The sequence below is a fragment of the Anopheles maculipalpis genome, chromosome 3RL (genome assembly GCF_943734695.1).
Source record: "Anopheles maculipalpis chromosome 3RL, idAnoMacuDA_375_x, whole genome shotgun sequence".
In the NCBI taxonomy this organism is placed as follows: domain Eukaryota; kingdom Metazoa; phylum Arthropoda; class Insecta; order Diptera; family Culicidae; genus Anopheles; species Anopheles maculipalpis.
Genome location: NC_064872.1, coordinates 11,003,871 through 11,027,615, shown reverse-complemented (window position 1 = coordinate 11,027,615; position 23,745 = coordinate 11,003,871). Strand labels below are relative to the sequence as shown.

At 46.4% G+C, this 23,745-nt stretch overlaps 1 protein-coding gene across 1 annotated transcript in view; it reads right to left on the bottom strand.

The window, feature by feature from the left end:
* Window positions 1–3,978: 3,978 nt before the first annotated feature.
* Window positions 3,979–23,745, bottom strand: part of LOC126564015 (CD166 antigen-like) — a 128,859-nt gene continuing 109,092 nt past the window's right edge. Inside the window, exons 12-17 of the mRNA XM_050220916.1 lie at window positions 23,503–23,644; window positions 21,893–22,092; window positions 21,544–21,743; window positions 8,137–8,317; window positions 7,928–7,989; window positions 3,979–4,482 (exon numbers count right to left, since the gene is read on the bottom strand). Of these exons, the coding sequence (XP_050076873.1) occupies window positions 3,982–4,482; window positions 7,928–7,989; window positions 8,137–8,317; window positions 21,544–21,743; window positions 21,893–22,092; window positions 23,503–23,644 (1,286 nt within the window). The 3' untranslated portion in view covers window positions 3,979–3,981. The remainder of the gene's footprint in view (window positions 4,483–7,927; window positions 7,990–8,136; window positions 8,318–21,543; window positions 21,744–21,892; window positions 22,093–23,502; window positions 23,645–23,745) is intronic.

Sequence of the window (23,745 nt, the reverse complement as noted above, 5' to 3'; positions counted from 1 at the left end):
CCACTTTGCCACTCCTGGGCTTTGCAAAATAATTTTACATCCTCGGAGTAATATCTGTGACGATGTGTGATGCTCACACTAGACTGGAACATGAGGCCGAAATCAGGGATAAAACCTGTCTGTGATGTAGCACATAAGTTGATCTGTATCTGGAATGGAGGTTGATATCTCTATCTGGAATGTTGATGACTTTGCAATGTGTGTTTGACAAACCAAGTTACGTTGACAAGATCAATTACAGAAATTCGTATCGGAACGAGAGCTGTCATATAGAGAATTATTCTGCATCTTTCGGACTATTTTACTGTTCGGGTGACCCGATGGTAGTCGCAAAAGATGCGTCGGTCACCACTGGGATTCAAATCCAATTCGGTCTAAATCCCGGTCTACCATCAATCTATAAAATGAGCTAAATTCTCAACTGATCGTAGTGAGCAATATGCGAGGCAAGCAACCCATTTAATTGTGAGCAGATAGTATAAACAGTACAATTAAGCCGAAATCCACAACCGACCACAATCAAACATGTTAAGTAACGGTATTCAAACACAACACAGAACCACACGCAAACATGCATAATTGCAAATTCAGCCTTCCCCCTCCGGCGAACCCCGAAAACGTATGCCAATGCATCGCACCATAAAGGCCAGTTTTGTGGGTTGTAATAATTAAATACACGTGCAGAGTAAGAAAACACTCTACATTCTATGTGTACGCGCTGTGGCTGTGTGCGCGTGTGTTCGGTGTCGGGGAGGGGGGGTGGCAAATTGAAACGGCAAAGAAACAACCCGGACTGTGGTGAGCGTTCTGTTCCGATCTGTTGAAAAGCGGAAAAACTTTTTGCCGACCATGTTTGCACGGTCGTTGGTTTAGCTGCCGGCTGTAAAGGATGTAGTCAACACTGTGTCAGTTGTCTGTTTGCTCTACTATGGCCGCATCCATCGCTTGGTGATGGTGATGGCGGTCAGTTTCCCAACTGAATGTGAGAACATTTTTCCACATGACCATTTTTTACCAACATTCCTGCGCATCCAGTTAAGGGGCACTCTCGAACGATTAGTGTAAAGTATTGTACCCGTTCGCCGTATGACACGGTGTCTTATGCTTGGACGAGCGTTAAATTATTCCCCGCGATGCAACGTGCCTTCTGCTCGTTTGATTTCGAATTAACATTTTATTGCTGAAAATTGCAACACACAGGTACCGCCGGAGAATAGAGGAAAATTTGTGGGTTTCGCCATTTACCCGAAAGAGACCAAAAAATACGTCACAAATCACACCACAGCTACAGCTTCAAAAAATGGTTTGCTTGTTTTTATTAGTTTCAAACCTTTTTGAATGTTTATTGTTTTTGTTTGTTTTCGTTTTGTTTTCCACTATCTTTGCTATGTTTTCCCTCCGTTCTTACCAGCGCATGAGTTGTTTTATGTTTTTTTCTTTTCTTTTTTTTGTTACTTCCTTACATTCGTTTTATTTTTCTTTTTTTTTACAACAATAAAATACACTTTCCGCTCGATTTTTTCTTTATTGTTTTTTTATGTGTTCAGGATGATTTATGTGTTGCTTGTTTTCCATACACCAACTGTGTGCCGGTTTGGCATTACACTAACGATTTTGTTTTGGTTTGTTTGTTTCTTTTTTTTCTTTTAATAATTAGAACAAAGTTTCCTCTTTCGGGCACATTTTACACATTTGTTTTTTTTCCGGTTTTACATGCCATTAATGCTGTAGTATTAGTTTTGTGTTCTTTTTGTTTCTCTTTTTCTTCGAGCAAAATATGTACAATTCTGGTCTGATGCTTGGCAAATTGGCATCAGTAAGGGGAAAGTAAAATCGAGGAAAAACAGACGCTTGTTTATAAAATCTAGCAGCAACTATCTGCCATCCACGATTATGTAGTGCGTGTTGCATCGTTTAAAACACCATGTAAATGTTTGTTTTCACCCACTTTAACTGCGCGCCTATTTACACGACTCTGCACCGTTGGAGGAAGCTTACAAAGGGGTGTTTTGGTTTATTTTTTGTCATTTACACGATATGAACGGTGGAAAACTAGGATCTCGCTATTTACAGTTCGTTTACGGGTAATTGTAACAATCGATATTATATACTCTGAAACAATACTTCAGATCGGGGAGCGGACCAAAAATGGATCGTTAGAAAACCGCGTCAAAAGTGGAGATATGTATCGAACGGGATATGAAAGTATAACATTAATGCTATGGTTCTACCGAGAGTGATAAAGGGTAGGGGAAACGATTCGATTATTTACGTGATATGTTGAGGGGGACTGTGATGTACTTTACTGATAATTGGCACACAACTGTTTTGTAGCTTTACATGGTTTGAAACAATAGACAATTTTGCGAGTGAGAAACTGTGTGTTGCTTGAGGCGATTTTGTGCGAGATGTTTGGCTGCTGCCACCATCACACCGTGGACATTATTCAATTGAACTACCTATGACACATGGGCGCGCGCGTGAAATACCAGGCGCCTCCATCGGAAATCGCACAACGCACTTTGCTCTTATTAGCATTTGCCGCCGTTCTAGTTAAAACAGTTTACCTATCCAATGTGTTTCATATACTCTATTACACTTACGTTAACATCAATGTTTTTAGTTTGGTTTTTTCTCTCTCTTTCTTTCTCGTTTTCTATTACACACATACACACAAACAAACACTCGCTTTTGCTAACTTTTCTTCCCCAAAAAGGTGTTTTAAGAGCGTTTCTTTAAACATATTTCTTTATAAACCATTTCCATTTACGTCAAACTATGAAACAAAAAACTCAACAATATCTGGAAACTGTAGAATAATTTTAATGATTCTCGCTTTTCACTATCCAAATGTTGGACAAATGTGTGTGCCTTCTTTCATGCCATTTCTTGCATTCGTCTGTTCTTTTTCCTTATTAAAAACTTCAAACTACACACCTCTCTGTGTGTTTGTTAGTGCTTATGATGGTTTTTGTTCCGATTTTGTTTTGCGGACGGGTACTTAAAACAGTTGCCAACAATGCTTCTTTGTGAACGATCCCGATTCGCATTCTGCTGGACACAAAACAAAAAAAAAAATGCCACTTGCCATTTGTTGCAGTTAATGAACCTGTGACATGAGAGTTTTTACTGTTTTTGCGCAAAATTATTTAAAAACAAAAACATATAAGTTTTTCGTTTGACAAGTTCCATCGTGCTTTTTGTCTTTTGGAATGTAGATGCAGAACATAAAGCTTCATTGCCGACTGCTTGAACCAATTAATTATAAGACAGGCAACGCAATGGGTTGCTCTCTTTTGAAGGTAAACCAGTTTTAATGAGTGTTTGTATTTTTAAAAAGTTTAAGTAAGAAAATAAAATAAAATCTAGCTAGTCTCTCACGCACTTAGAACCTTCTGCTCATTATTTTTATTCTACTTTTAAGAAACTAGTACATGATTTCAACAGTTTCAAACACATTTCATTTTCCTAAAATGCTAATATTGAAATAATGTATGCCTTACAAACGGGTTCAAATAGCAATAGTGTGCTCACTAGTCGTAGAAATTGGTGTTGGTACAGTGAATATGTGGTCTGATAAATGATAATAGAATAACACGTACAGTAAACAGAACAAATAATTGATCTTTTTCCGCTTTCGCTCTCTTCCTCTCTCGCCAAGGGAAGATCATCAGTCATGCTGCTTTTGTTGTGGAACTAAACATGGAACAGAAATCGCTCGCCACCCTTGTTGCGTACAAAATTTAACCAGAAACGTTTTTTTACTAACCATAAGCCTTGCTCTGCTGTCGAGTAACGAGGACGCCTAGCCGAAAGAAGCGTATTGTCCGAAGAAAAAAAAAATGCTCTCCTGGAAGCTCAAACTGCGTCACACAACATCATCATTATTCTCTATTCGCACCACAATCACCCATTCTTGAGACAACGGTGGCCAGCTTTCTTGCCCGGGTGTTTTCGCTCGCGGCTTGCGGTGGTCCCGAACTAAACGCAGCTTTCGGGCACGCGAGTCGTCATTAGCATATTTTTGATGGTATGTACATTGATGTCATAATCGTTAGGATTAACTCCGGTACCGGCGCTACCGTTCGGCAGCAGGCTTGATTGATGATGGCTGCCAACTAGTGTTTGGCCAGTAACAACACCACCCGTACCACCGCCGGCCGGCCCACTGTACATTAGCGAAACACCGCCAACACCATCCAGGCCGCCGCTGTCGAGTGGATGGGACCCGGCCGGGCTGAGGTAAGATGCACCGAGCGGTGTGCTGCCAGCGGTGCTGCCCATTGTGCCGCCTGCTACTGACGCGTTTGCTCCAGCGCCTGCCAATAGACCGCCGGACGTGTAGTATGGACCTAATTTAATACTATCACCCGGTTGATTAACATTCGGGTGTAATTGATTCGTCGTTGGACCTAGTGTCCCTGTCGCGGACGGTATCAGCAGCTCCGATGGTCGTATGTCATGGTTTGGGTATCTGTCATACTGCGAATACAGATAGAGGAAATAGAGAGAGAGAGAGAAAGTGAACAGAGGGTACGATTATTTAATTGATTTTTGATCTGGTAATTAATTTTCTGTTACGACAATACCATCGCGAGATGACAAACATTGGCATCGGCGTATGGTGGTATGATTTGTGCACTCGGGGGAATATTCCATAGGAAAACTGGTGTGTACTTATGTTTTGTGGTGGTTTCTAAAGCAGTGTTCAATTAGCGTTATGATTGAGAGGAAACTAATGAAACATATTTTTAAAACAATATACTACAATATTTAACACGAGTTTTGCATTAGCCACTATTATGTGCTTAAAAAGGCAAGATGCAAATACATTGAGACTAGTTCCATTCGTTGAAGAGATAATCTGAAACTATCAGTAAGGACAAGGAATGTCCATCAGTGATCCATCCTTCAGGGAGACCTTCTCCATGGAGGAAACCAGTTCTATATTATTGTCTGTGACTGTGTATGTTTTCATTAACCTGTTACTAGAGATGGCCATCCACGTAATTCAGAATCGTTCGAATCTCTCCGGGGTCTCTGAGGTAAGGCAACGGACTCTCGTGTTTGTTGTTCAACATCGCTCTGGAGGGTGTCATGCGAAGCGCGGGCTTCGATATCCGAGGCACGATTTTCAGCCGTTCCCTCCAATTCCTTGGCCTCGCGGATGACATTGACATCATCGAACGGACATCTGCGGCGGTGTGCGAGGCCTACACCCGACTGAAACGCGAGGCCAATAGAATATGATTGAGGATTCGTAGATCGTACAACAACGTAAGCAGCGATATCTGAAGGCACATTGCTTTCCGAAGGACTCCACAAACTCCTGCGATCCAGAAGACTCCAACAACACACGAAATGTACGATATATCGCACACTGATACGTCCGGTATTCCTCTACGGGAACGAGTCCTGGACTGACGAATGACTCCATTGCACTCGCCATTTTCCAACGGCGGGTGCTAAAGACTATCTTTGGCCGAGTGTGCGAGTAGGGCGTGTGACGAAGGAGAATGAACCACGAGCTAGCTGAGCTGTTTGACGATGCTTATATCTAGACGATAGCCAAAGCCGGAAGGATAAGTTGGCTAGGGCAAGTGGTGAGCGACCTGTCAGGTAGAGGAGTACAGCGAGCCCGGTGGCTGGATCAAGAGGGGTCAAACCTGTCGGAGATAGGATGCAGCAGTGAATGAAGGACTGCAGCCCTAGACCGAGTTTCCTGGAAACTGGTTGGAGACCTGGCCATGTCAACGCGACGTGCTCAACCCTGAGCAGGCCAAGAAGAAGAACTTGAACGATTTTACAACACAGCCATTGGAACAGTTCTCACATAAGCCTCTGTGATCTGATCTTTGTACCAATATTATGAACAATTTCTTAGCCGCGTTGGAAAGGAAGAAGACTTTTGACTGCCACACGTGGAGAAGGACCTTCAAAATCACAGATTCTGAGCGAATCAGTCTCGCCAGCCTGCGGTAGTCATGAGCAGACACCGAACGACCCAGACAACTGAGTTTTTTTAGGCCTCAAACTAAAATGCACGTGGGTATGTTCATCAGAATGGCGATGATATATACTTCACAAACAATTAACTAAAAGCTGACAGATCGATAAGATTGTTAGACTGATAAACCCAAGAAATCACATAGTAATTTGTGAAACAAATTACTATGTGATTTCTACGGACGTTATGTCCATCAACAAAAAATAAAAAAATACCCGAAAATCTTTCCTCATTGCTCAAACAGCACACAGGGAGCAATATTGCAATGAGATAGAAATCAAGCAATACAGAATAAAACAACGTTCATTTTCTACAAGCAACAGCATCCTTTCCTGACAACAACTTGTTAACAAGACGCATTAAGAGATGAGAAAAAAATAGTGTCCAAAGACCAGGAAAGTACAGAACATGAAACGATAATTGACACCCAGTGACACCATCCGTCTTTTACCCTCCAACCAGGGGCCACACCGGAAGGAGGTATAGCCCAACAAAAAAAAAAAAAAAAAAACCTTCTCCAAATGAGCAACCGTTGCTGCTATTTCGGAATGGTTCAGTTCAAAGGAACCATTTTGACACGATTATTTGGCCGTAAAAAGGCATAAGCAGAACAAGGCCCGAACGCTTCCGTTGATGAGGGTTTTGCTTGGGTAGTGTTGGTTTCTAGATGATTTGGGCAATTGAAGAACTCCTCCGGTGGTGTTTACAGTTGTTTTTTTTTTCTTCCATGAAACCTAACATCAACAACAACAACCGTAGAGAAAAAGCGGCACGCTTCACCAGCACGACAGCATTCGTTCGGCTCTGTACGGCACTCTCGGACGGAAGAGTACGACACTAGCAGGAAAGGAGCCTTCCGAGAGCGCTTTTCCACCTCATCCGAGGCTTGTCGTGTTCGGTAAGCTTACGTTTGTTATCGACAACGGCGATGCTGTTCTGTTGTTGTTGTGGACAATCTTAGCATGTACAGCATCGATACGTACACGAATGTTGGCCCATCCTGGTGGAAAGGGCTCTGCCATTTGGGGCGCTGCCGGTGGTCTGAAATGGTGGTCGAACACGTCGTTCGACACGATCACCAACAACGGCCGATGGGACGTTGTGGGGGGAGTGATGGGATTGGATGGCAGAAAGAAATATTGAAGGCCCGGATCGATTGTCTGGGCTCGGCTGGAACCCGATAGGCCCGGGAGTTTGTGGAGAAAACGAATTTCAGCAATGTATTATTAATACGTGAAATCGAGACGGCATGCAAAGCACTCAGCAAGACACTTTTACCGGTCTGTCAGCAAGTTAGTGCCGGCGTTAAAGCGCTGATACGATACGGGTGCCCACAGCACAGGGATCCGGGGTGTCATGAGAAAATATTTTGATTTAGAAGCTAAAGCTTTAAAATTCTCGTCATGTAAAGGGAAAACCTGGTATGGTGGTTTATTGTTCGGTGGTCTGGTTGCTGGCTGATTGGAGCCACACGATTGAAACAACTCTTATATGGAAGGATAGACGAGTAGACGAGTTGAAAGCTTTTAGAGATGGTTCCGTATATTGAAAGACGTCATATGGAAAAGGTAGTCAAATAACTAAAATTAACGGTTGCATAAATGATGCGAATAATGGTCGTTAGGTTTGGTCTAGAATACTAAGCAGTGTCTTATAGTTAGCAAGTAAAATGTTTAGGACTATTTATGAATATGAGTTTGAATAGTTGAAACGTGTCGCGAATGTTGAGACAAGATTTATCATTTATTGGATTCTACAGCCAATCACTCAACGCATGCCGTTGAAGACACTTTGTATCTGCCTTGGTAAACCGTAAACGACTCGTTATTTAATAAAGGTGAAACTTTCCAAAACTGCCACTATGAAGCGAAAATCAATCACAAACTTGAGCACAACAAGCACTTTTCGCGCTATACTTACAAAGTTCCCGTTTGGCCACTTGGAGGAGTTGAAGCTAACACTCTCCGGATCGTTCGACACGGCTGCAGTGCACACAAGAGGAAGTAGGAAAAAGGATAGAAAGAGAGAGATAAAAAAGAAGTGGTAAGAAAACCCATCGAAAAGCAAGCGCCATTTTCCAACCGCTCCCGCAGCTTGATTGAAATAAATTTGTTTTAATTGAGCCTTACCAAACTGCGCTGGTATCACGTCTGGGTCCCGTTCATCCTCCATCCCATCCGGTGCGCCCAGTTTATCGTCCCGCGATCGTCCATCGACGATCAGTCCACATCCGGTTCCGGTTCCGCCGTACCCGCCCCCACCACCGCCTGTGTTGCCCTGCTGCCAGCGTGGGCTTTGTTTGGTGGACTTCTGTTTCCAGCGGTGAAACACGGCGTTAGTTGGACGGGTGGTTGATGAAATATTATGCAATTCAACCAGCACAAAGGATTGCATTTAGCAGCATGAGTACCAAAGTAAAGAGGGGGAGAAAACAGTGCAGAAAAATCGCGTTTAAATAGTGCAAGTAACAATAGAAATGGTGGCCACAAGAAGGGTCAAAAGAGAAGTAAAAAATACCACCTAAAACAAAACCCCGGTTGGAAGTATTGTAGTCAATTTTGCTACCCGTTTACCACAGTCAAACAATCGACTAATTAATCTTGTTGTGCGAAGTTTTCTCTTTACACAGATTTTGGAAACCGGGAAAGAAAAACCCCTGCTTGCCTTGGGAAATTGAAAAATGGATAATTCATAGGGCATGAAGTGATGGAGAGTTAATCCTTTCAGTTGCATTGGATTTTAAGTGCAATTCCATTTTGTGAGCAATATGGTTTGTTAGTTTTGCACTATTACATCGCCACTTTATGCCATAACTTTTGTTTGCTTTATTTTATATTTATTTGATTTATTTATTTTTTTATAATTAATTATGACGGTCCAGAGCCGTATTGTCAACACCGCTTGTGTTGAATAAATTTAATAATCATAAGACATTTCCTCCTTATTCTCTGCCTTATCCCGGCCATACTCGGTTTATTTTAAATTGAATTATAAGAATTATTTATAACATCGAAGTAATGGTCAGCCGGCAGCGACATCGTTGTCCAAAAGCCTCGTCTCAGAGGCTTTGAGCAATCCCGTATAAGGGACCTTCACCTCTTCTATGTAGTATTATAACCTTGGATGAAGGAGACTAGCCTAATGTAGCCTGTGAAGCAGATCTTATTGAAAGTAAGTTCGTTCAAAGAGACGTGTCCCAGTTTTAAAGGGACTAGACATAAATAGAACAAATAGGCCCAAAAGTAATGATTTTTCCAAAAATGTTCCGTTAAATCCGTGCTCTAAACCCATCCAGATGGCCATCCATCTCTTCAAACCACACTGAGTGGGTTCGACTGGATGCAAGGGCAACGCTTAAACTCCTTGCATCAACAAATGTGCCACCATCATCTTTAGCCAGTCGAGAGCCCCTGCACTATAGTTACGAATTAAATGGTCTGGGTCCGAAGTAAAAGTCTGTGTCAAAAATCTAGGCGATCCGTTGTTTAATCCACTCTGCAACTCCTCTCGCTGATGATCGCTGATGGAGTATGCGAGCATAGTGTGGTGGCCTTTGTCGACCCGGTCCTTGGCGTGGGTCGAGTCTATTTAACATGCAGCTACGCGCTACGTCCTACGCTGCTGAGATCGTAGGACAATACGGCCAAGGGGCTGCTTCTCGGGTTCATCGTAACACTCCTCAAAGGTACCAGCGCTCCTGTCGCCTGTGGGTCTATACGCACCAGCCAGGTCGCTTTGGTCACGGGCTATGCTCTTAGTCACGGAGCCCCGAACCGCTTGACTCATGCGTCCCGTTTTGCTCAGTTCAAGGCTCAGTTTGTAAGTTTCAAATTAATAAATAGAATGAGCAAACTAAAAACGCAAGTGCGAATTGCGTTTTTAAACATTTTTAAATAAAATAATTTAGAGAAGTGTCACGGTCCTGTCGTATTATGCATAAATTCTAGAGGATTTAGCGTAGGATCTTGCGTATATGTGGTTGCCTTTTCCTCATTCTTTTTCCTTTATCCTTAAGGGGGAAGATCTACCAAAGCTTTAATGCCAAAGTTAAAGGTAAAACAATTAAATTCCACTTATCCTAATTGTATTTCGCTAATTTTATCAAAATTTTCTCCTTTTTTGTTGACACCGTTGTAAAAATGAAAGATCTCTTTTAATACACAACATAAAACAAAACCTCACCTCAACAAGACCTTTTACAGTCATAAAAGTAAAATTGCTTTCCTACCAATTAGAACGATGTGTTTTTCATGTACGTATGTGTGTTTGTCTGCACGCGCAAGAGAAAAATCAATTTCATTCTCATTATATTTCACTTCGTTCTTCCCAATCGGAGGGTGCCTCACATTTAAATTGCAATTTTGCGCTTGTTTTAAAGCCCTCATCCGGCCAAAGTCAAGAAGTTTTGACATCTTACTGTTTCTCGGATTTCTTGCTCGCTAGGTGACAAGGTGACGGGCTAACTTTGCCCAACGTTCGTACCCCGACTGGTGTCTGCGAAGACTCACCGTGAGCACAAGATGTACTTTCTATTGTTTAATGAACGAAACATCATTCAATTATAATGGGAAAGAGAGCGATGCGGCTGGAGGCGTGAATTAACGTCCCAAAAACAAAATGGTTCGCGAGTGTGGTGACCGTAAAGGAACCCTCAGGCTTTGGAGCAGTTTTTTTTTATTTTCCCTTCTTGCTCTTTCCCCTCACATCGTCCGCAACCGCGTTCTGATTATCAGCGTGCAATAATAGATCCCCGGTGAACATGTCCTTCAAGCGTATAATAAAACAGAAATAAAACATTCGAACTGACGCCAGGTCAGCCGGACAGAGTTCCTGGGTAAGCATTTTTCATTCCCGAGCTGTCGGGACAGAGAATTTGTTTTGCCGTTTGTTCTTGCACCTTCGTCTTTGGCACCGCTCCCGCGCGCTCGCTTTTCGCCGGCTTTGTGGCGTTTTGCGCGTAACCAGTGTTGCCCTCCGGGGCGGAGTGTGACAGAAAAGTGAAAACGAAGATTTAATTACGCCCGGAACAAGACGCAGAAAAGCGATGTTTTTTTTTTCAATTCTTTATTTCGCACATTTCAACATTCATGCGACACACAATTTTCTCCAACACTGTGCACTGTTATCCCTCGTAGCCCTGGTAAGTCCAATGTGGAATAATTTTTAGATGGTTCTTTTGTGGGTGTGTTTGAGCTTTTTTTTCTGTCTTTCTTCGCTCATTTGGTGGGCTCCACGATTCGCAGAAGGCAGTTAGTGCCAGCCAGTGAGCGCAGCGCAAGTCCTTCCGGTTTTGTTGTTTTCGGGCTTACGATTGCTGTTCCTTCATAATGTGCACAAGCGGTTGGTGGTGGAACGAAAATTTCAGCACAAACCATAATCTGCTGGTAGAAACAGTAAAGAAACTAGGGAATCTGTGGATAAGGGCAGCTCAGGAAAAATAAAAAAATAAAATAAAATTGAAAAAAAAGAGCAAAATTTACGATGAAGAAAACAGCAGAGCGCACCCTAAGAGGGCGCGCGCATATAGTAAAAAGCTGTTAAAGACAGAACCGCGCGTGAAAGTGATAGGAAGAGCTTTTACTAGCTTTTCCATTCCTATGATACCGGGCGCTGGTGTGGATACGGGGGGTCTTGGCTGCCTGCTGGTGCTAATGGCTAGCGAAACAATGCCGAAATGGCTAAATTACGAGCGCACAGCGCGACGAACGCTTTGACGGCGGATTTTAATTGCATTTAATCTAATTTTCACCCCAACACCTTGCACACCGGCGGGCACTAGATAAGAGACGGGGGAAAGTGCGGGGTCGGTTGTTCCACGTTTCCGGCCAATGCAGAACACGACGAAGCGAGCGGGTGGGTTTCGTCAGGATTTTTGTTGAGCCACGTAATGGGAAGCTTGATTTAAAAGGGGAAAAGGAGCGAACGGGGCAGCCCTCTAGGCAACCCCACGGCACGGGTTCGAGAAAGTTCCACCGCGTCCCAAAAAAAAGACGGAGGAGGAGAAATCAGACCTAGGCTCCGGTTGCAGCTGCAGCGCACCAGTGCAGTAACAGCCCGCCGGTGGTGTATTGTGTGTATAGAAAGATGAAAAATTGTTTCTCATCCAATTAAGAACAAACTGCTCTAACGGTTCGTTACAAACTCGTCGGCGAACGCCCCCGGGGTAGTACATCGCCGGGTAGAACGTCTAGAAAAGGGAGGGGGGGAGGAAAAAACACGTGAAAACACCATCACTAATTCTCGATCGTTGGCGTTGTTCTTGGTTCTGGTGGCGCTGGCTTGGAGGGGGAGCAGGGAGATTTTCCACCCCCCAATTTTCCCCACATTAAATGGCGTAACAGTCGGGAAGTAAGCATGCCCGTGTTTTTTTTGCTGTTTGTTTCGGAAAAACGGTAACACAATATGCAATGGTAGTGGTGGTGGTGCAGCGAATGAATGATCCGTTGATCCGGAAAGGTGCAATAATGGAAAACGATTCACCCGTACTCCACCCCTCCGCCACCAATTGCCATTCAACGTAAGTGCATTATCTCGAGCTGGTGCAGTTTACAGCGAGACTCGATGCAGCAGAAGCAGCAGCAGCAGATGGTGGAGTTTGCGAAAAACATACCGCACCGTGTGGTGTACAGCATAACTGCGGAACTGAGTGGCGGGTGTGTTCATTATTCGCCATGGCTGATGGGGCGGGTTTTATCGTTTTGATCGTTACTTTAGATTGAACGTTTAGCAAACAACGGTTCTGGCGACTCTTAGAGCAATTTAAATGTTACATTAATTGAAAGGTTAAGTTTTTAACTGTGGGTGTGATAGAGAATAATGTGCAATAACGAAAAGTTGCTTTGCAGGTAAGGTAGATATTACCTATTACCGTTTAAGTACTGAATAACTGAACTAATATTCTATCTCGCTATCGTAAGGTTCTATGCAAGACTTCATGCGATTCTACCTTATTTTGGTAACAAGATCTTCTCTTAAATACTTCTTCATTTCGTATTATTATTTTCTAACATTAACGTATGGTCAACATCGCATGTCTAATTACAAATTTCACAAGGTATACCTTTCTTAGGTTTGTATCTTATGTTAGACTTATCTAGTAAGCCATACGCTGGCCGGGACTTGGTGGTGCTTGGCAGATGCATAAGCGGTACGGTGTTTGCTTATTTGGCGAAAAATATATATTATTCGCAACATTTCGCATTGAAACTAATGTGTAAACACTCATAAGACAATTAAAAAACAATCGGGTTAGTGAAAATAGTAAGCGATTGTGTGCATCAGACGGTGGTTTACTGCAGGCGAGTGGTGAAAAAAAAAAAAATATATATATATATATATATTTATATATATATATAAATAACAAAAACGCGAACACCAGTGGCGTCAGGTGTGTCGTCGTGTGCGGGTGTTCGCTGATACGTCAGTTGCTGCAGTTGTAGCAGTGAAAACATTGAACAGCGCCCCCTGGAGGCGAGAAACAGCCAGGACACATGCGTGACACAGTTCAGAGCACCTTTAGCGTTCAGGTTGCATACAGGCCCGGCGCTTAGTGGCAAGGGCGATGAACATGACGGAGCAGCGTACTCTTCGTCCGAGGACGACCAGCGGTGACCAGCCGAGGGTGACTGCAGGCCGCACTTTGACAGCGACAGAGTCGCGGGTGCTCCCACCAAAACCAATGGCCAGTGCCGCGACATCGAAGTCGGGAGCGGTTACCAATGAGGAGCTTCGCTGCCTACTGGAGTCTTCAATGGCAGCTAACGAAAAGCTGCGGCAGGAGATGAAGCTCCTCCGCGTTCAAATGCAGGAGGATGCCAAGGCGGCCAAGAAGGAGGTACAGGCTGCACGCGAGGAGGCTCGATATCGCGAGGCTTGCGCTCGCGAGGACGTCGTGGCTCTTCGGGCTGAGCTTAAGGCGGAGAGGCGGCAATTCCAGGAGCTATTGGCGCAATTGCTTGGTGGTGATGGCAACCATCAGTTGCAACGGCAGCAATGTGAGCAGGATAGCCATCAGCAGCAGCAACAGCGGCCAAAGGAGCAGCAACAGCAGCAGGGCGTACGGCAACGGGAGCTCGGATCATCGGTTGCCATGCCTTATATCCAGGATGGTGGTTCCTGGGCAGAGGTGGTGCGCCGAAAGCCGCGAAACCGTCACCCGGAAGAGCAGCAACAGCAGCAGGTGAAACCACAGCATCACCAACAGCAACAACAAGAACAGCTGTCCTGGTCTGGGGAACAGCAACAACAGCAGTCGCAGGGAGGTCAGGGACTGCATCAAAATGAACAGCGGCAGCAATGGCGGCAGCATGGCCAGCTGTTGCAACAACAACAACAGCGCCAGCAACGGCCGCAGCAGCCACCTCAGCAGCAGTTGAAAAAGTCGCGAAAGCGGCCAGACGCCATCTTGGTTGTACCGGCAGAAGGAGTTAGCTACCTCGCAATGTACGAAACTATTCGTACAAGTGCACAGCTCGAAGGCTTGCAGGACAAGATTGGAGTGGGTAAGCGCACTCCAAAGGATCATCTGCGGATGCCACTTAGTCGAGGAGTGGACAGCGACGATCTGTGCCAGAGGATCCAAGAAGCGCTCGGCGAAAAAGGAGTAGCTTCCATTGCTACGGAAATGTCGGAGATTTTGGTGACAAACATCGATCCGCTGGCTAATGAGGAGCTGTTACGAAAGGCGATTCTCACGGCTCTCGAGAAGTCATCCTCCATGGCCTCCATAAGACTGTGGGAGCGGCGTGATGGAACTAAGCGCGCCCGTGTTAAGCTCCCACGGACAGAGGCCGAGCACTTAGTGGGAAAACGTCTCTTGCTGGGCTACACCTCCTGCATGGTGTTTGATGCACCAAAGACTCCGCAGGATATAAAGCGATGCTTTAAGTGTCTTGAGCGGGGACACTTTGCTAAAGATTGCCATGGGGTGGATCGATCCAAGGCCTGCATCCGGTGCGGTGCGGAAGGCCACAAAGCAGCGAGCTGCACAGACGAGCTGAAGTGCCTTTTGTGTGGCGGCCCGCATCGGATTGCCTCCGCCTCCTGCGCTTCGCATGTTCGGAGCTAATGGAAGTCCTCCAAATTAATCTCGGAAAATGCAGGAGTGCGCAGGACTTAGCGCTACAGTACATGCGGGAGGAGAGAGTAGATTTGCTGTTGATATCAGAGCTATACGCGGTGCCTGCAAACAACGGCAATTGGGTGGCCGATGAGGGGTTGAAGGTCGCTATAGTCACCTGCGGCCAGCGTTATCCCATACAGCGGGTGAGAAGTGTCAAACACCCTGGAATCGTGGTGGCCGAGGTGGCAGGGATAGTGGTCATCTGCTGTTATATTCCCCCAACTGTCGGACTGTTAGAGTTCGAGCAGCAGATGGATCGAATCGAATTGTTGGCGAGCGAGCATCCTCGCGTGTTGCTAGCTGGGGATTTCAACGCTTGGCACAGTGCCTGGGGAAGCGAGCGTGTGAATCCGAAGGGTGAGGCGCTTCTTCAGACCGTGCAGAGCATCGGCTTGGACATCCTAAACAGAGGACACGAGCCAACCTTCCTTGGCACCGGAGTGGCTCGGCCAAGCAGGGTTGACGTAACGTTTGCTAGCCCTTCCATTAGCCGGCCCGATTTGGCGGCAGATCCAGATCGAGGATGGCGAGTTATGCAGAGGTACTCGTACAGCGATCACGCCTTTCTGCGGTATGCGGTGGGAGAGGTCCAGCGGCGTTCGGCAGGAGGGAGAAGACGACAGAAACTAACGTCGGTACGTGAGGCCGGGACGAGGTGGCGGACCCGTCAGTTCAGCCCTCGGCGTTTTGGACTGGCACTTGATGGGACACGTTTCGCAGAAAGAGTGACAGACGCTGATAGCCTGGAGGGGGTGTTGTCGGAGGCATGCGACGCGATTATGTCACGTATCTATCCTTCGCAAGGCCACACGAGCACACACGTGTACTGGTGGACACCAGCCATTGAGGAATTGTGCGAGAATTGCCGACTGGCAAGAGCTCGGCAGAGCACGGCCTCGGGCGAGTTGGAGAAGTCCTTGGCATCGGAGGAACATCGTCTAGCTCGCGTCGCCTTACGAACAGCAATCAAAGAGAGCAAGGGAAGACAGTTCCGGGAAATGCTACAGGCCCTGGCCGATGATGAGACGGGACAGTGGTTCCGGCAAGTCCTTCGTCGGTTCCAAGGCAGCAGGACGGCGCGTGAACGGGACCCAGCGGTGCTGCGACATGTAGTGGATGAGCTGTTTCCAGAGCACTCTCCAGTTGATTGGCCGGATATGGACGTTCGGGTTGAGGAGACACCGGTTCGACAGGTTACCACCGAGGAGCTGACGAATATCGCGAGAGAATTACATCCCCGGAAGGCTCCCGGTCTGGATGGTCTGCCGAACGCTGCGTTGACGGTGGCCATCCGGAAGCATCCAGAGACCTTCGTAACGGTGTACCAGCGGTGTCTCGAGACGGCCAGCATGCCGAAATCTTGGAAGCGACAGAAGCTGGTTCTGCTACCCAAACCAGGAAAGCCGCCGGGGGATCCTTCGTCCTGTCGCCCGGTGTGTCTCATCGATAACCCGGGCAAGGTGTTCGAGCGGCTAGTGCTTGATCGCCTTAATGAGCATCTTGAGAATCCGGAATCGCCTCAAATAGCAGAGAACCAGTTTGGTTTCAGAAAGGGCAGATCCACCGTCCAGGCGATCCAGCTGGTGGTGGATGCGGGGAGACGCGCCATGTCATTCGGCAGGACAAACAAGCGGGACAAACGCTGTCTTCTTGTCGTGGCCTTGGACGTCCGAAACGCCTTTAACACCGCCAGCTGGCAGGCGATTGCTGTGGCCCTGCAGGAGAAGGGTGTTCCGATGCAGCTGCAACGAGTCCTCCAGGACTACTTCACTGACAGGGAGCTCGTGTACGACACCAGCGATGGGCCGATGACACGTCGGGTGACTGCAGGCGTTCCACAGGGGTCAATTCTTGGCCCAACGCTATGGAACGTCATGTACGACGGTGTGTTGCAGGTCCAGCTCCCTGAAGGCTCCAGTATTGTCGGTTTTGCTGATGATTTGGCGATACTCGCAGAGGGCTGCACACCGGAGGAGGCGGCGTCGGTTGCTGGAGCGGCAATTGACGTGATTATGGATTGGCTACGAGGGCGCCATCTTCAACTTGCTCCACTGAAGACCGAGGCGGTCTTGGTGTCGAGTCTGCGTCGGGGTCTGTTAGAGGTTCCGATTCGTGTCGGAGAGGTGGAGTGCCTCACCAAACGGTCCATACGCTATCTGGGAGTACGTATCCACGAACATCTTTCTTGGAAACCACACGTGGAGGCGGCCGTAGACAAAGCCCTCCGTGTGGTTTCAGTGGTTACCTCTGTGATGAGGAATCACAGTGGCCCCCAGGTGGCTAAACGGCGTCTGCTGGCAGGTGTGGCGGAATCGGTCATTCGTTACGCCTCACCCATATGGGCTGAAGCAGCAGACCTGAAGTGGTGCCAAATGAAGCTGGCACAAGTGCAAAGGCCGCTGGCACGGGGGATCTCCAGCTCGTTCCGCTCGGTCTCGTACGAGGTGTCAGTGGTGGTGGCCAACCTGGTGCCGTATCGCTTAATGGTGGCGGAAGACGCAAGGTGCCACAGGAGACTTTTAGATGACAATGGAATCAGCAGGAAGGAGATCCGGATGTCGGAACGAATGGCCACGATCCAGGAGTGGCAGCGCTCGTGGGATCGGTCAGCGGCAGCAACAACGGCTAGTCGGTATGTGACATGGGCTCACAGAATGATTCCCGATCTGCATCAGTGGATGGGGCGGAAGCATGGGGAGGTGGATTTCTACCTCTCCCAAATACTCACGGGACATGGATTTTTCCGTGAGTATCTGCACGTGTGCGGCTTCACTACGTCCCCTGAGTGTCCACGGTGCATAGGCTTGGTCGAGTCAGTGGCCCACGTCATGTTTGAGTGTCCAGTGTTCGACGACGTCCGGCGAGAATTGTTGGGCTGGGGGACGAGCGATCCAATCCATTCAGACAATCTATCAATGAAATTGCTTGAGAGTCCAGAGTGGTGGGATCGCATACAACGCGCAGCAAAGTCGATCACCACGGTGCTCCAGCAGCTATGGCGAGACGAGGAAGCGATAATGAATGGGAGGACGAATGCTGCCTTAACAGAGAACGACGAGGTTGGGCTGGACAGTGTGGCTGCTCTCTTTGCCGAGGAGATCGAAGAGGAGGTCTTGCTAGACATTACAAGACGGGTCAACGAGGCACGAGCAGCACGACAACGGTCAGCTCGCAGCAGACGTGGACGGGCCAGGGCGGAGGAACGTGCACGGAGAAGGCTAGCAGCTGATGTCGCAGCAGCATCGACAGCCAGGGAAGATGATATTCTGCGGGCAGCAGCGGAGGCAGAGCGTGCAGGAACAGCTCCACCTCCCATTCCCAGACGTAGCTACGGGCGAACACCTTCCCCCGAAACGGTGCGACTTCGGCATGAGCGCCGAATCTACATGCGGAGGATATGGAGAGCTAGGGTAAGGGAGGGAACACTTCCACCTGTTCCTCCCGGAAGGAGACGCCGTCGTCGAGAGCCTCCATCAGCGGCGGACTTGATTCGGTCCAGAAGGAATCGTAGGGCTAATGCTCGAGAGAGGAGGAGAAATCGGAGAGCTGGAGAAACTCAGAGAGTCCCCGAGTTTCCTCAAGTTAACACCGAGAGGAGGCTGTCGCTTACCCCAGCGGAAGAAGCCTCGCTTTTAGAAAACATCACTTCGGGACGTTAAGCGTGCAGGCGTCAGTTAAGGACGAAGATAATAGAAGCGATGTATGCATCGAAAGACAACTAGCGGCGTCGGAATTACACTTGGTTTTTAATTAGTTATACTTAGTAAGTATAATTAGTTCTTAGGTGAAAAACCACGTAGCGTGGGAACAACCCCCCATAGGGAAAGCCCTTGCGGAAATACCTGGGGGAGGGAGACAGGTAAATAACTTTGTTTTAAATAAAGAAAACCTGTAATCGTTAAAAAAAAAAAAAAAAAAATACGCTGGCCGGCATGTCCTTAGTAGGTCGTCAAGCTAAGATGATGAGTATTTGGGTTGAGGCTATGTAAGTGTATGTAGAGTAGTGTGGGATTATTGTAAATTTTCCAGCGTTGAGTCTGGGTAGTTTGTTGTCGTAACTGTTGTTATCGATGTTGTGGGTTGTGGACTGTGGGTTCGTTTGGATGTTCCTTACTGAATAACGAGGCGTACTGTAACAAAACGAACATTTTTAGTGGCTCTAGTAATGGGTAGTGTCCTGCCTGCTTCTCATTTTGCAGCGTGGGCAATGGCTGCAATCATAGTATGAGAACGAGCCTCATGCCTCATTCTGCTAATAACTGACTGCGGTTACCAAGGAGAGTTTGGCGTTTTCAAACTCCAAGCAAGACACATTGTGGAATCTATCGCCACGTCCATACACTTTCGTGTGAGCCAGAATTATGGACTGAGGATGGGCATTCAATGCAAAATAATTCCACATTAGTCGAGACATCTCTCGTGTATGTTGTAAATTTTCCTGCCGTGGGTACGGTAAGATTTGTTGCAGTAACCGGTGTTGGAAGCGAATTTTCGTTGTTACTGTTGTTCGAGCTGTTGTTGCATCAAACCGGTGAGATCCAGAGAAGGAATCGCCAGTTTTGCCACCCTCCCACATACTCCGCATACCACAAGAATCATCCTCTCACATGCTCTACCAATCAGATCAGAGGAAAAGATGCTGTGGAAAACGAAGGAAATCTTGGGGCCCGGAATTCTTCGGTATTAAATTGCGCCTTCTTTGACCGATGAGTCTGCCTTTTCATTGCTGGGTATTCCACAGTGAGAAGGAACACAAACTAGCGAAATCCTAAATATCTTATCGAACTTTGAGCCATGGTTGAATGATTTTTATGATAATGACGCACTGCTGCCGCATTTTCACATTTTAGCGAACTCCTAAAAGTCAGTGCTCCTTCTCAGACGATGATCCAGTGTGGTATTGTCTTATTTGGTTTAATTGGCCATATTTGTTCATGAAAATGCCCTGAACTACCCTCAGGCGAGATCATACGGTATGGTCTTAATTTGACTGTACTGAAACGACGAAACTGTTGTTTAAAGGGGACCGTAGTTCTCAGCAAGAAGAGCACGTTGTTTATGCATTTCCGAAAAGAGAAAATTTACCATTGATCTTTGACCAGAAATTTCTTTTTAACTATTTCTTCAATATATACACATTTGACATCATCGCCGTAATAAACCCTAGTCAGGCTTTTCAGGAGGACAATTAAGTCTTTTGTTATCTTCTGACTTTAGTGCCTTCCATATCAAAAAAAGGATTTTTTCACATCCTTAAACAGTTTAACTGCTTGAACTTTAAATGAAATTGACATTTAAAATCAGTGCCTTCGTTTGAACGGCACGTTACTTATTTTCATTTATTTATAGAGACTTTGAGTAGATCACGATTACATTACTCAGCGGTAATGATTGGAAGATATGGCTCAATATCTAACACATCACATCATGTTTCTCTGATGTGTGTTCTCTATGTCACACTGCGTTACCTCACTGTTTGGAAAAGAAATCAGTTGCCACCGTTGTATCAAATGGGACGACGCCCAATGAAAGACGATTTCTTCAGTATAGTACACGGCTTGATAAAGGACAGACACGTAAAGTAGTAGCTGGTTGTGGCAGTCATCTTACATGCCCGATGATGTGTACCCAGCCAGGTAGCAGCAACACAATCACTCAGGGTTTTCCTTTGTTTGGATCGGGTTTCATGTTATTTCGACTTCTTTTACGAACACAACCGTTACGAGATGGGGCCGGGTTCGAAGATGCGAAAAACAAGATAGGAAATGACACACAATCACACGAATTTAGCGCCCCGCGAAGGTGTGAGGATTTCTCGCAAGCAGGAATCGGCACGACCGAGGGAAACCAAACAGTTCCAGTTTCCGCTTCGTTTCGGAGAACGCTTGGAACAAAAAAAGTTGTATCGTGAAATCACTGTTTGATGTTTTACATACGAGAGACCCCATTGTTTGTGAGCGCAGCGTAACGGAAAACGAGCAGGTGGATGATGTTTGTCGTTGAGTCCAGGTGAATTGAAACGTTCTGGGGTTGATGATATTTGGCATTTGGATGATAAAAAACCCTTTTAATTTATTTGTCTGTTGCGTCTAAAAATCAAATGAAGTTGTCGAAGTGATCAATGCAATTAATCTAATAATGGGCTTCTAATTCGTTAAGAAAACGTCTTATCTGATGTTCTGCTAACTTTTCACACATTTTCTATACGATGTGATAACATCGAAGCAAAGGTTTGTAAGTAACAAACAGCTTTCGATACGCCAGCCTCCGACCGTATTCTTTTGAACATATCCGCCCGTCCCATGATGACTCGCGAGTGAGCGATTCAATCGGAACCAAAAAAAAAAAAAAAAAGAATTCTGACAACTTGCACGGCCCAGGTAATGTATCCGGCGCGAAGTTTGTGCTTACTTACCTTCGCCAGGCTATCCTGTTTGTTGCTGCCTTGCTTTGAATTACTAACTAAGTCATTACTAACGTTCGTGATGGTGGTGCTGGTGGCAGTCGCTTTGATGTAGTAGACGCGGACGAAGATAACGAAACAGAGCACCAGCAGCGTCAGCAGCACACCGAAAAGGATCGGCGAGATACTATCGAGCGAGCTGCTCGTTAGCACTGTCGCGGCGCGGCAATGTTGTCAGTGTAGCAAAATGGCGGCGAAGGAAAGCGGAATTGTAAAAATGAGTCACGTGTGTCGAAAAAAGAAATCATCTCCCACCGTACCGGGTGGTATGAGGGACGGCAGGGGGGGGGGGGGTACTTACCGGCGCGGTTTTCCACGGTACTCTCAAGGTAAAAGTCCTTCACCACTATTCCCTGGCTGCGGCCCTTCTGATTGACGGCGTAAATGATGGCTTTCAGTGGGTTGTCGTCGCCAATGTCGTCGTACGCACCGCCGTAATGAATCAGGCTCTCGAGCGATTCCACCAGAAAGTATGGTTCGTCCGGGTTGGTTACGTTGTACCTGCGGGAAGGGAGGGAATGGGAGTAACACCGGAAAGGCAGACATTCATCCCCGGGCGGATGTATCAGTTGACAGGTGTGGTGTCAGGCGAGCGCGCGCGCGCGCGGTTTAATGATACTCGGAACGATTATCGAGTGCAATCGATGTGCACCGGTCGGAACTAACACTTTGGCAGCAATCGGTCCGCATCTCGTGTAACAGTTTGTCAACCGTTGGCGGTGTGTGGCAATTGTGCAGTTTATTGTGCAGCGGATGTTTATCTCCAGTCACGATTTCTACATTATCCACCACCATAATAATGGCGGTGTGCAAATGACTAACGGGATGGATGTGCAGCTGCAGGTCAATTTTGTTGTGCATTGTTAGCTGGTGATGGACAGCGGGAGTTTGTTTTGCACTTTGTTACCCATATCAATCAATGTAGTGCTTGTCGCAAAGGAATTATTGACAACTAATTGTCAGCTTACACCATGGAACACAATTTTAATGGCAAACACGTTTTGGAACAGAAATTTCAAATTTAAAATTCAAAATAAATTCTTTTTGAAAACCTTTCTTCCCTGACATTCCGTTAGGAAGTTGCACAATATTAGAAACTACTTTAGAAATGATTATTCTCAGTATGCAACCTCTATAATTGACCAACAAGAATTGATTGCCTTCTTGGGAAATGGCTCCGACGTAGCGAAAGCTGCATTTTGTTCCAAAGAAACAATCATTCCCATTGTGACCATTGTACGGTGTATGGTTGGCTCCTTTTGAAGAGCTTGTGTGGTGTTGCAGCATCTTGTGGGTTTCACGGGCTTTCGTTTTTTTTCTCATTTCACCACATAGGTATTTGCAATTTCTCACACCACCCAGTGTGGATGAATGGGTGTAAGGTTTCCTTCCCTTTGAACATTTGTCGGTTGGAACGTGATTTCCGCGTTGGAAAAACAGCACACAAGAGTGGAAGTCACATCAATGGGTAGGAAGGAAACCCACCAGCGCACAGAAGTAAGGGAGGAAGATAATGATGGAGTGTTTCCTTTTGTTGGCAGCTGGCAAGTAATACAACACCCTCCTCTATACTCAAGCACGACGATGCACGAAATGTTACAGCGGAAAGTGGAAGTGATTTGTGTGCTGGTACTCCGTGCATCCAGAAACGGGAAGGAACGTTCAGATCGGAAGTGACGCTTCGTTGCAAGGCGCGACACTATCGGAGCTGGGATTGATTGTCAAACACGCCGCTGCCGGTGTGGGTCGAATTGCACTTCAAACACACACACACACACACACTCAGCACAGACAATTCGATTGCACCGCTTATCCTTGTGTATGCCGAGTGCTCACAGCACAATGTGCAACACTTCCGGTTTTTGGACAATAAGCGACGAAGGAATGGGACTGCAGCACGGCACTACTTACCGCACACGACCGGTCCGGCTGGAAATCACTTCGAGGATGAAAATTTGCGGTAAACCTCCATCGTACCCGGGCAAACACTGCACCTCCACCGAATGCTGCGTTTGATTGTTTATCGAGCAGTTTTTCACCGCTGACGGGAGTCCTGGATTGAAGGGAATACAGGAAACGTGTCAACATTTAGTGAAAATACGTTTCTTTACAAACGGGAGTAAAGCACATTGGTGTTGACGCGAAACAACAGCA